Genomic DNA, 13,200 nt, shown 5'->3' with positions numbered 1-13,200 from the left:
GCTCTGATATCCTCAGTTCTAAGGGTCCTCTCAGCTCTGACATTCTATGTTCTAAGGCCCTTCCAAGCTCTGTTCTGTGCCTTCTTTGTTCTGATATTCTTTTTCTAAGGGTCCTCCCTGCTCTGACATTCAGGTTCCAAGATCTTTCCTAGCTCTGACACTGTGTATTCTAAGGGGCCTTCTAGATCTGACATTCTGACTTCTAAGGACTTTCCCTGCTTTGACATCCATCCTCTTTGCTAACAGTTGATACTCTGTGCTCTGTGGGATTCTGTTCTTATTCTAAGGCCATATTCCCACTGGTGGGAATGAAGAGTCCATAGTGTGTGACAGACCCTGGTAAGAATCAGGGAAGGTTTCCTGGAGGAAGTGAAATTGGGCACCGATCTTTTGAAGACTGCAGAGGAAAATGCATTGCCAACAAACCGGATCTGTGCCTCAATCAGTGCTTCTGGACTCAGCCAATGCTTTCTTCATCCCATTGATACCCAGATAAGCTCCTCAGCACCCCCCTAGATATGGCCTCCTCTTCCCCCGCCCCCAGCCCCTCTGGAGCGTCTCCCCAGGTAATGCTTAGAGGAGTTTCCAATCCTCAGGCACCCAGTCTCAGTCTGGCTGTTTGTAGGTGGAGGCTGGCCAGGTCTGGGGTGAGCAGAATTGACTAGGATGGGGTAGGCGGGGGATAGGAGGATTGGGGAGGCGGGCCACCTTAAGGCCGCGGTGCTAGCGGCGTTTCTGATAGAGCTGAGCCCCGAGGCGGCTAGAGTGGGACAGACCGCGGCCACTGGCCCTGCGGCTGCCACAGCTGCCCGAGATCCACACCTCGCTCCTGACCTTCCCCGCCCGCCCGCTGAGCTCTTCTCTTCCCTCTCCCTTTTCTTCCCTCCCTCCCCTCTCTCCTGCCCAGTTCCTCTGGCTCATCTCGGAAAAGAGGCAGCTGAGCTCAAGCTCTCTCCGGAGCAGGAGCCCCTGGGCGCTCCTTTATCTCTCTCCAGCTCCAGACGGCCTTGGGGAGCCAGGAACTCCTGGGTTCTGGGGCCCTTTGCCTAGGCACCCCCCCCCAGCTTTCCCCAGCTCCTGCCTACCTCCCAGCTACTTTCTTCCTTCCTCCCTCTCCAGCCTTTCTTCGCAGGGAGCCCCGGACTCCTGGGTCCCTCTGCGGCATCCCCTTTTCATTGTCCCTCCGTAGGTTTTATCCTCAGTCCTGCTTTCCTTTCCCTCCCTCCCGTCTTCCTTCATTCCTTTGGCTCTCCTCAAAATTTGGCCGGGCGGCGGCTGGGGGCCCGGGGCTGGGGGAGCCCTAGGGTACAGGGTGGAGCGGGCGGGGCCCCGCAGGATGTATCCCCAAGGCAGGCCTCCGGTGAGTGGATTCCCAGGGCGCGTAAGGGTGTGGGGAACCCGAGGGTCAGAGGAGATTCTCAGGCTAGTCTGGTCCTGAGACCTAGCATCTTCTTTTTCCCCCCCACCCCCACCCCCACCCCCACCCCCACCCCTGACCACGCTCCACTCCAGGCCGGACAGCCCTTCAAGTTCTCTGTCTTGGAGATCTGCGACCGCATGAAGGAGGAATTTCAATTCCTGCAGGCTCAGTACCACAGGTGAGGCGGGGCGGGAGAGCTGGGCTTGAGGGCAGTCCCCTCCCCCCACCAAACGTTCCCCAAGTCCGGGAGCCTGAGTCGCTAAGTGTGAGGGAGGGGACGTTCAGGTGAGGGCGATGTCTCGGGACTAAAAGGGCCAATGGGGTGGAGAGTGGGAGAGGCCAGGTGAGGGCGGAACCCCGGAGAGCTAAGGGCCAATACGCAGGAAGAGACAGAAGGCCGTGGCCTAGGAGTGGGAGCGACCAGGTGAGGGGAGAAGGAGCATAGCCAAGGAGGGCGGAACCTAAGGGCAGGTGAGGGGAGGGAGGAGCCAATAGGGAGGAAAAGAAGGCGGGACCCCAGAGCTCAAAGGGCCAATAGTGAAAGAAGGGGGAGGGGCCAGAGTAGGAGTGGCCAGGTGAGGGAAAAAGAGCCAGGAACATCCTAGGAATTGGCTTCAAAGGGGGAAGTATCCTGGTGAAGTGGCGGCTTAGGGGGCAAGGCATTTCCTGATCTAGGTGAGGACAGGACTGGGGGCGGGGCAGTTCCTGATGCTGGGTCTGGCCTCTCCTTGATCTCCCCAGCCTCAAACTGGAGTGTGAAAAACTGGCCAGTGAGAAGACTGAGATGCAGCGTCATTACGTCATGGTGAGGGGGGGAGCACACTGAGCCTCCTCCTGGAACCTCCAACCCTTTCCTGGTTTCTACTAATTGTTTTACCTAAAGACCTGAATTCCAGTCCCTGACCCTGCCATGGGATTATGATAAGGCCTTAGGGAAGGTCCTTTCTTCCCTGAATCTCAGTTTCACTATTTCTAAAACGATCCAAGGAAAGGGAGTTAGATTTAGTAATCTAAAATTCACAAAATATTCAAGCTGGAAGGGACCTTAGAAATAACCTAGTCCAACATACCCTTCCCGCTGACCCACCTACCCATTTTACAGATAAGTAAGCTGAAGCCCTGGGAAGGAAGGAAAAGGCCAGAATCTCACAGTGACCAAAGCAGGACATCCTCTCATTCCATGTGCAGGGCTCTTCCCTCTACCAGGGGTGGGGAACACTTTGGTTTCCAGGCCACATGTGGCCTTGGGTCCTCCGGTGCAGCCTTTATACTGAGTCCAAATTTTACAGAACAAATTCTTTTATTAATGGAATTTGTTCTGTGAAATTTGGATTCAGTCAAAGGGCTGCACTTGAGGACCTAGAAGGCTACATGTGACCTCGAGGCTACAAGTTCCTCACCCTTATGCCAATCCTGGCTTTCCCAAGATTATCACCTAGAATAATAACTGACATATCTATAGAATATATTCTATATTTATCCAATTTATTAAATGTATTCTATATTGAAAGTTTTCAAAATGCTTTACACAGATGACCTCCTTGGAATCATGATGTCACACTCCTCTTCCCACCCCCTGCAAAAGACCTTAAGCTCTTTGAGAGTTGGGACTCTGTCATTCTAGAAGGGCACTCCAGTGCCCTGAGTGGAACCCTCTACGGAGGATCTTAGGTCATAACTTGTAGTTTTCTGGGAGGTGTTTTTTCCTTTTGATGAGTGTGTTCTCCCTAAGCTAATGGAGCAAGGGCTCAGGGTTGGTGGGAGCCAGAAATAGAGCTAGGAGAGAATGGTCGTGCTTCTCTCCCAGTCCCAGTGGGTCCTGGTGAAGGGAGGGACACAGGCCAAGGTCATTAATGGTGGAGGGAGAATGTGTTAGGAACCTTCCTCCCCTGCTCTTGGAGGTAGTGGTAGGGGTTTCTCTGATGCAGTCTAACAGGTTAGGGTGGGAATGAGGCTGCTGCAGCAATGAGGTCAAGATGGACCAGGCTGGAGTTCCCTTGGCCCCCAGGAACAAACTGGGTGGGAGAGTTTGGGGAGAGATTTCTCTAGGATAAGTGATACAGGACTAAATTCTATAAAGGCAAGCCTAGTGGGACCTTTAAGTATGCTGAGGGGTAGAGGAATGTGCCAGGAGCTGGGCTGGTTAGTTCTGACCCGACCTGAGATCACAAATGTTCTTGTTGAACCAAAGGGAAGGCAGGGAAGGATATCGCTGATGTCTGGTGATCATGACAGCTCTTCCTTGCCTTTCAGTATTATGAGATGTCCTATGGCCTCAACCTGGAGATGCACAAGCAGGTGAGAGGGGAGAGAGCAGGCTGTGTATTTCAGAATCTTAGCCATACCTCCAGGTAATTGTTACAAGGAGGAGACTTAGAGATTAAGTGTTTTTCCCTAGGTCTCCAGGTTGGAGCCAAACAGATTGCTTTTCAAGAGACCTAGGTCCCATTCTGAATTCTGTCTGAGTTTGATGTGTGACCTTGGGCAAGTCCCTTCTCTACCTCTTGGCCTCAGTTTCCCCAGATGCAAAATGAGGAGAGGAGTAGAGCCACAGACTCATAGAAGGGACTTGAGAATGTAGAAGGTAGACTGTCATCACTTGAAGAGGTCTTAGAAGATAGGATGTAGAGGGAAGTAAGGTATCTTGGGAATGAAGAAGCCTGGGTTCAAGTGTGGCCTCAGACACATAATACCTGTGTGACCCTGAACCAGTCACACAACCTCTCAAATCCCCCCCCCCCCGCCCCATACACTAGGGCAACTTTATAAGACTGTAAATTGTGGAGGGCATCCTCTCACTAAGACCTCCTTACAACAATGAAGTCACTGTTCTGGTGGGTTTTTTTTTTAAAGGGCTCTTAGAGCACAGTACCTCAGAGATAGATGTCACCTTAGAGATCATCTGGTCCAATCTCTTTATTTCACACATGGAGAAATTGCGAGTCGGCTCTTTGCCAGAGGTCATAGTGAGGCTGGCATGGGGTGATCTCCAAGGTGCTTTCCAGCTCTGACATCCTCTACAAGGCGCCCATGCCCTGCCCAGCCTCATTCTCTGCTCTTGCCTTTCCTCCCTCTCCCCCACGCCCCACCTCCTGTCCTCCTTCTCGTGGCTGCCTGCTTTGTTCCGGCAGTAATTTGCTGTCACTCTTCAGATCCATCAATCCCGTCATCACGGGGCTGCCTGCCAGAGAAATTAGTTTGGAGCAGAGCCCGACGAAGTGGTGAATCCAACAGCCATATTTCTCCAGCTGGAGAGGCCTCCCTCCCAGTTTGCTCCTTTTATGATCGTGGGAGTGAGACACACACATGCGCTCACACACACACACATTCATAGACATATTCACAGACAAACACAGGTTCAAGGGTACAAACACACACACATACACAAAGCACACACATACACACACACGTACACACGCACACACAGAGCTCCCTTGGGTGCCTTCAGCCCTGGCCTTTTTCTGCAAAGAATCAGTTCCTTTCTCCCTCTTCAGATGGCCTTCTCCATCTTGCCTCCACCCCTGTGAGGAAGGCTGGGCAGTGGCCGCCATCTCCTCTTACGGACAAGGAAGCTGAGGCTCAGAAGAGAAAGCAATAGAGAGGGAGGGAGGGGGAGAGCTGGGGCCTCCCTAGGATAGGGAGCAGACCCAGCTCTGCTAAGGAGGGTGGGGAGGGCTTCTTTTTCTTCTGCCTCCAGCTTTCCTTGTAAGGGATTGTTGGGGGGACTGGGAGACACTGCCTTCCTCCCCATGCTTCCAGCCTAACCCTGTTCCGTGTCTGTCTCTCTGCCAGGCAGAGATTGTGAAAAGACTCAGTACCGTCTGTGCCAAGATCATCCCCTTTGTGAAGCAGGAGGTGAGCATGGTGGGCTTGGGGCTTCCAGGAAGGGCAGGGAAGGGAGAATCAAAGGGGCAGAGATCCTAAGAGCTGGAAGGGACCTTCAAGGCCATCTAGTACAGTGATTTCATAGATGAGTAAACTGAGGCTCAGAGAGATGCTGCTTGTCCAGGATCACACAACCACTATATGTCAGAGGTGGGCTTTGAACCTAGATCTTCTTGATGCTAAGTTCAGTGCTCCATTCACCCTTCCTCTCTGTTTCAGGGTTCTGGGGTGCTGGACTGTGGGAGGATGGAGACTGATAAGGGGCAGGGACCTTTATTCCCAATGCAATCCCATCAATTCAACAAACATTAAGCATCTGCTTGGTTTGCTCCCGGACTAGGGTATCCTAAAACAACAGTCTAGTTTAAGGGAGGGGACACAGGTAGTAGAAAGAACATTCATAGATTTCGGGCTGTAAGGGACCTTAGAGACCACCCATTCCAAACCACTCATTTTACAGGTGAGATTGTAACCTCTTTGAGGGCAGGAACTGTCTTTTGCCTCTTTTTGTATTTCTAGTGCTTAGCCCAGTATGTGGCACATAGTAGGCACTTAATAAATGTTAATTGAGTGATTGATTAGGAAACTGAGGATCAGAGAGTGTCAGTGATTGGCCCAAGGGTTCCCCCACCCCTGGGTCCTAAGTAGTAGAGCCGGGATTTGATCCTGGGTCCTATCAATTCAGAGTCAGCTATTTCCATCACCCCAAGGTGTCTCTGTTTCATCTCCCCACTGCTACCATCTTCCCCCCACCCCACCTCAATGTGTTTCCTATCCCAAGCACCAGCAGCAAGTCCTTCAGGCTGTGGAGAGGGCCAAACAAGTGACCACAACAGAGCTGAACAGCATTATTGGGGTGAGTCAGCATCCATCAGGCTGAGGTTTTGTCCAGAGCTTGGGGCCAAGCCAAGGAGTTTGACACTTGGTTAAGTCAGACCTCAGATGCCCCCAAGTCCCTGTTTCCTACTTTACCCCTGACTTTCTGTGAGACCTTCTCCCTCTTGAGCCTCAGTTTGCCCTTCTGTGTAATGGGGCCACAAACCTCCTTGGGGGCTAACTGTTGTCCCCCTCCTCAACCTGGACCCTTCTCCAATCTAGCAGCAGCAGTTACAGCACCTGTCCCACCACATTCCACCTGTACCCTTGACCCCCCACCCTGCAGCAGGGCTGCTAGCTCTGTCTGGAGCCCTGGCCACCCAGGTCCAGCTGGCAGCCACTACCACTACCACTGATGCTACTACCAAGGAGGATCAGAGGATCCCAGGCACCGGGGAGCCTCCAGGTAAGGGGCTTACTCTGAGGTTGAGAGAGAATGAGGGAGGGGATGAGGAAAGAGGGCTGTTAGGTTAAGAAGAGACATTGGGAGGGGGTAGGAAAAGGGCTGTACCAGGGAAGGGGGAAAGAAGAGTGACACAAAAATATAAGAGAAAAAGGACATGTTGGGATGAGAAGGAAAGGAAGCTGTCTGCATTCATAATTCCTGGATTTCTTCCTCTTCTCTCCCTTTCCTTCCCTCCCCTCTTCCTCCATCTCCCTTCCTCTCTCTCTCTCCCCCTTCCCTCTCTCTCCCTCCCTCCCCCTCCCTCCATCTCCCTTCCTCTCTCTCCTTCCCTCATTCTTTCTCTCCCCTTCTCTCCCTCTCCTTTACTCTCTTTATCCCTCCTCCCTCCTTCCCTCTCTCCTCTCCCTTCTCTGTCTCTCTCATTCCTCCTCCCCTGGGCCTGGGGAGCAGCAGGCAGAGGCCACAGCAGCCGGGTGAGTGATGGGGCTGGGACTGGGGCTCTGTCTTTCCTCTCCCAGAGCCACCCTGAGCTGAGATCACTTGGGGATTTGCTGTGGCATTTCCATCTCATCTGCATTCATCTGGCCTTTGGGCTTCTTCATCTTGGGCAGCTTTGGCCCACGTGTGTGTAAGGGGGGAGTGGGGGTAGTTAGGATCCTGGGTCTGGGCTTTGAGTACCAACTCTTCTGCTGGCCTTTCCTCCCTTCCCCCCCACCCCCCGACCCACCCCAGTAGGAGGGATTATTGACTGGCCTCTCCTCCTTCCTCTCCCTTCCTCCCCTCCAAGGAGCAGTCAAAGTTGGAGGGAAGTAAAGAGCCTCTCTGGGGGTGGGTTGAAGATAACAGCTATAAGCTGACAGCCCACTTCCCTCATCTTCAGTCAGGCGGGTCTCAGCTCCAGATCCCATCAACATTTGTGAGAGGAGTTGTGAGGCAGGCATGGAAGCACCTTCTGCTGAATTCCCATGACTAGCCCTTCCATTCCCCATGGCCTCAACAGCCGTGTTGGTATGCCCTGGTGCCCTGCACAGAAGCTGAGATTGTCCTGGTCATGCCCCACCTGAAAGACCATGTCCAGTTCAAGGACCATGATAGGGGAAGGAGCTCACTGAGAGAAGGGAAGCTGGGATGGGGACAGGGCAGAGAGCAGGCCATCGGAAGAGCTAGGAAGGTGTAGTTGGAGGAGACTCAAAGCTATATTCCAATATCTGAAGGCCTGTCATATAAGAGAGGGATTAGATTTAGTCTGGGCTCAGAGAGACACAAAGAGCACTGGGCTGAAATGGTAGAGAGGCGAATTTGACCTTGATGCAGGAAAAAAAGTTCCTAACAGTCAGAGGCGTTCCCCAATGGCAGGGTCTGCTGAGGGAGGGAGGGAGGGAGATCCCCATCACTGGAGGTCTGCAAATGAAGGCTGTCAGAGATACCTTATGGACAGTGGTTTCCCGGGCAGGGAAAGAGGTAAGGTTAGATAATTTCCAAGTCCCTTCCCAGATCTGACATTCCGTGTTCTAAGGGCCTTCTTCTCCGGGCCTTCTGTGTTCTCTGTCTCTAGGTCCCTCCCAGCTCTGATGGTCTCTGGCCAGGGCAAGAGGGAATAAACAAGGAGAGAAGAGAAGGGGCTGTAGGCTGGGCTGGGGATTTTCCATTACGGATATGCCTCATTATCCCTTCCAGAGTGAGCATCTTGCAAGATGGGGAGAAGAAAGCAGAGTTGTGGGGAAGGCAGTGTGTGTGTTCATAAATAAGCATGGGGGAAGCAGGCACAGCCTGGCACCCGCCTCACTTGACCCCTAGAGAGGACATTGTGGCCTCCTCAAGAACCAGGGAGCCAACGGGAGCTGAGACCCCTTTCTCAATAGAGAACCCAAGGCCTGTATCTCTTGGTGAGAGGGGGGTAATTTGGAGAGCTGGGAGAATGCAGGCCCTCTTTCCAGCTGGGACACCCTGTGTCTAATGGATGGCCGTGTCCTCCTCCTTTTAGCTTCCAGGAACTGGGGACACTTGTTCAGGGCCTGGGAGTGGGGGAAGGATGTGGACTCCTTCCCAGGGCCAGCTGAGCCTTCATAGCTGCTTTCAGGATGCCTGATAAACCCTGTATGTTTTCCTGCAGAACCTATCCCCTTCACCCCCAGAGAGCCTAGTGGAGGAAGAGTGGCTCATTGGTCAGACATGCAAACAGGAAGAGAAAGATCCTCTAGGAAACTACGTAAGTGGGCTTGTGTCCCTGTTCCTCTTGCTAGGCCTCAGTTTCCCCATCTGTAAAAAGAGAAACCTGGGTATTTTAATGGTCTCTAAAGGCCCCTTTAGACATTCTATGGTCTGTGTTCCTTTTTTTTAAATTATTGATATCTTTTGTGGTTACAACAGTTTCATTTCCAAACATGTTCCTTTTCTCCTTGGAGACCCATCCCTTGTAACAGAGAATAAAAAGAAAGAGAAAAAACCTCATCAATCTAATCATATGTTTAGAGGGCTTTCCAAACCCTGACATTTTATCTTCTATGTTCCAAGTCTCTTCCCAGCTCTGATATTCCAGGTTCTATATACCAAGGCCCTTGCAGCTCTGACCTCTTACGGTCAAAAGAGGCTGCTGATGAGGGGAGCTTGGCTTTGCCTCTGAGGCCTGCTCTTGAGGGGGTCCCTCCCTGCCAGCTCCCATCTAGTTTACCCCTTTCTCTCCTCCAGGACAGCGACGGTGACAAGAGTGATTATAATCTGGTGGTGGATGAAGTGAGTCTGGCCCCTGGGGGTGGGAGTGAGGGCATACAGCTGGGACTTCTTCCCTCTGGGGTAGGGAAACAGGGACATCAGCATCAAGAGGAAAGCTTGTTTTCTGGGAAGAGGACATTGAGGATGGGTTTCAGAGTATCTTGATGGGGAGGGAGATACAAGCCCTGATTTCTTGGGCAGGACCTAGGACAGGAGCTGGAGAGGGAGATGGGAGTCCCCTCCTCCCTTCTTCTCTCTACCATTCTCCAAAAGGATTGGGGAAAACTCAGTGACTTCTAAATGTCCTGTCTTACCTCACAGTCTCATTAAGATGATAAAACCCCAGAGCTTGCACAATCTTTTGAGATGCTCTAGTCTAGGGGTTTTTTTAACCAAGGGATCCATGAACTTTTTTTTTAATTGAAAACTATATTTCGGGGCAGCTAGGTGGCACAGTGGATAGAGCGCCGGCCCTAAAGTCAGGAGGACCCGAGTTCAAATCCGACCTCATATCAAACACTTGACACGTGCTAGCTGTGTGACCTTGGGCAAGTCACTTAACCCCAATTGCCTCACTAAAAAAACCAAAAAAGCTATATTTCAACATAATTAGTTTTCTTCATAATCCTATGCATACATTTTATTTGACATATTTGAAAACACGCTGAGAAAGGCTCCTTAGGCTTCACCAGATGAACTGCCAAAGGACTCCATGACACAATGGAGTTTACCAGTCTCTGATCTAAGGGGCAGCGGGTGGCTCAGAGAACAGAGCACCTGCTTGGAGTTGGGAGGACCTGAGTTCAAATCTGGCCTCAGATACTTACCAGCTGTGTGACCCTGGGCAAGTCGCTTAACGCTGATTGTCTTGGGGGAACAAAGGATCTCTGATCTGGTCCCACTCCCACTCTCCCATTTTATATACGGTCTGTAGAGGGAAGAGAACTTGCCCAGGGTCATACAGCACAGCTGAGATGGGGACCTAGATCTTCACAGCTCTGCTCCAGGCTGCCTTCCTTCACACACTCTGGGCTCCATCTTTCAGTTTCACCACCTTCTTATCTGAGCAAGGCTCTTTCCTACCCCCAAGCTGCCTCCCTCCTGGGGCTGGGGCGAGGAAGCAGGGACAGATGTGCCCAATTAGAGACTCCCTCCTAAGTGAGGAGTAAGAAATTCCCCGTTAGGAAGGGGCAGGTTCCCCAAGCTCTCTGACCTTCTCGTTGCTAGGATCCTGTCTCGGAACCCCCCAGCCTGGTGCCCACACCCAGCCCGAAGCTACTAACCCACCCAGATCTGCCCGACAGCCCAGCTTCTTTGGCCTCTTTGGCTTCAAGCCAGGCTACACTGACCCCCAAAGGCAAGGATCCCAGCCTGGTAAGGAATCAAAGAGCCCATCCCCAGACAGTCATTGTGACCACATCTGTAGCCCTGGGCTGCTGACTCTGACACTGTCCAGAACACCAGGGGCAGGGAGGCTGAGGCAGTGCCCTGTGATAGAAGACGCCTGTATATAGATACGGGTCAAAAAAGCTGGATTTGGGGCAGCTAGGTGGCAAAGTGAATGGAGCATCAGCCCTGACGTCAGGAAGACCTGAGTTCAAATATGACCTCAGACACTAGCTGTGTGACCCTGGGCAAGTCACTTAACCCCAATTGCCTCAAAAAAACCCCAAACACACAAAAAAAACCAAACTGTATTTGAGTCCAGACCTCCTCTCACTTACAAGTTCTGTGACCTTGGACAGATGACTTCCTTTCTCTGTGCCTCAGTTTTCTCATCTGTAAAATGAATAGTTCACATATATACATACACATATATATGATAAATACATGTGTATCATGCATGCCTCCAGTTTAGTGATGAGAAAGGTGCTTTGTAAACTTCAGGGACCAGAGAAATGAGAGCTGGGATTTTGAGTACTCGGTACTACTTCCCACCCCCACCCTCACCTCCACCTCAGCATGGGGCTTAATTCAATAACTTGATTTGTAAAATGGTTTTAAAGCCCATACTGTACAGAAGGAGTTAATGTGGCAGTTCCTGGCACCCAGGCCCTGCGGGCCTTCCTGCCTGGCTGCTGCCTGAACTGCTTCCCTGGGCCCTGGATTGATTGGCCAAGTCAGATTCTGGGATTGAAACATCATTGGGAGGGCTGCCTTTCAGGGCCAATCAATCTGAGTCCCACTGGCTCAGGCAGATGCGGGAGGAGGGGGCTGGTGTGAGACGGAGAGAGATGCTAAGGGGATGGGGGTGCTCCCAGGATATCCCTGGAGCTCCCCCCAACAAAGCCATAAAGCCCTACTGCTCAAGGAGGGGCAGTGGTAGGAGCAGGGGGGCTGGCTTACAGGAGGGACTCCCCCCCACCATGGCTCTCTCTGTCCTGTCCCACCTATTCATGAGCACACTCATATTCGCTTGTGTGTGATAACATGCAAGATGTTCACAGATGCAAATACACATATGTACTCACGGGAAATGGTACACCCATGTATGCCATCCACGTATGCCTTTATTCCTGCATGTGTGTGTCCATGCCTGTATCCATATGTACAAACCCAGTGCATTTGTGTAGGTAGGCTAATGCATGTGGATTCATGGACAGTATGTAACCATCTTTTTCAATGCTTATGCAAATCTATGTATGCATGTCCACAGTGGCTCCCTTATATGTAAAGAGTTGCTAACATGAGTGGGCATACGTGCATGTATGTGGTATACTCACCCATACACGGACACCTGCAAGTACACACATGTGCTTATTCGTACATCACCCTCCCTAGTTTTCTGCCAAATGCATTAGCTCTAAATAGCCCCCAGCTACTTATCTCCCCCTACCCTAAATCTGACTGCCCCTCCCCCATTCCTTTCTCTGTGCAGAAGCTGTTTTCTGTCAGCACGCCTCCAATGGGTAAGCCCAGCAGCTCCTCCTCCTCTCCAGACGCCTCCACCCCTGGCCCCAGCTTTGCCAGCCACCTCCGTCAGCTTGGCACCAAACCACGGCCTGCTGCAGACGGTGCTGGTGAGAAACCTGGCCTCCCATCCACCTCGACCCCAGCTCCTGGGAGGGGCGAGTCAGCCTGCGAAAGATGGATGAAGACTGTTTGGTGGGAGCAGGACCTCACTGACTCAGACTGTGGGCTAAGGGAAACAAGGGAGACTGAAAATTAAGAAACCTGGGGTCAACTATCACATCCATCACTAACTCACTGTATCACCTTGCGCAAATATGTTCCCCTCTCTGCACCTCTAAAATGGTTGGGGGGTGGGGTGGAGGAGAACTAGAAGATGAATAAGGTCACTTCTAACTCTAATAACTTTTAAGTTCTAAGGGCCCTCCCAGCTCTGACATCCTGTGTCCTAAGGGCCCTCTCAGCTCTGACATCCTGTGTTCTAAGGGCCCTCCCAGCTCTGACATCCTGTGTCCTAAGGGCCCTCTCAACTCTGACATCCTGTGTCCTTAGGGCCCTCCCAGCTCTGACACCTTGTGTTCTAAGGGCCCTCTCAGCTTTTACATCTCGTCTTCTAAGGGCCCTCCCAACTCCGACGTGTTTCTATGTTTCACGGTTCCAAAATTCCAAGCTTATAAGGTTATCTAGGTTACTAAGATTCACTCCAGGAATGGAGAATGATATGAGCTGCAAAGGCTTGAAGACCCAAATGAATACTGTGTTTTGTACTGGACTGTGTGTTTGGGAATGGAGGGTGGGAAGGGGTGTGTGCTGCTGACATTCAGGTGATAGGCCCTATTGAAATGCCATGTGCATCTTTGGGATGTAATTGGGAGTAATGAGAAATGAGGTTGGCCAGGCAGAGTGGGACCTAATAGAACTTAGGAGGGAGGAGATGGAACGTTGGATGTCAGGTTCAGGACTTTGGACTTTGATGTGTTAAGCAACAGGG

At 51.8% G+C, this 13,200-nt stretch overlaps 1 protein-coding gene across 6 annotated transcripts; it reads left to right on the top strand.

Annotated features, from left to right (window-relative positions):
* Positions 1-502: 502 nt before the first annotated feature.
* LOC114036632 (transducin-like enhancer protein 2) lies at positions 503-12,697 on the top strand. 6 transcript variants are annotated; one of them, XM_027853254.1, is made up of 13 exons: positions 503-566; positions 1,513-1,598; positions 2,162-2,225; positions 3,674-3,718; positions 5,213-5,275; positions 6,087-6,161; positions 6,407-6,587; positions 7,038-7,060; positions 8,143-8,265; positions 8,701-8,796; positions 9,276-9,320; positions 10,527-10,673; positions 12,178-12,697. In XM_027853254.1, exons 1-13 carry the CDS (start codon positions 519-521, stop codon positions 12,466-12,468), a joined length of 1,287 nt encoding a protein of 428 aa, XP_027709055.1. In that variant the 5' UTR covers positions 503-518; the 3' UTR covers positions 12,469-12,697. The 6 variants fall into 6 exon arrangements, with proteins under 6 accessions (XP_027709055.1, XP_027709054.1, XP_027709057.1 ...); XM_027853253.1 differs by having other exon boundaries at positions 6,404-6,587; XM_027853255.1 differs by lacking the exon at positions 503-566 and adding an exon at positions 774-1,360 and having other exon boundaries at positions 6,404-6,587.
* Positions 12,698-13,200: the final 503 nt, after the last annotated feature.

Source organism: Vombatus ursinus, unplaced genomic scaffold (genome assembly GCF_900497805.2).
Source record: "Vombatus ursinus unplaced genomic scaffold, bare-nosed wombat genome assembly UNPS02009918.1, whole genome shotgun sequence".
Lineage (NCBI taxonomy): Eukaryota > Metazoa > Chordata > Mammalia > Diprotodontia > Vombatidae > Vombatus > Vombatus ursinus.
This window is presented reverse-complemented; position numbering and strand designations above follow the sequence as displayed.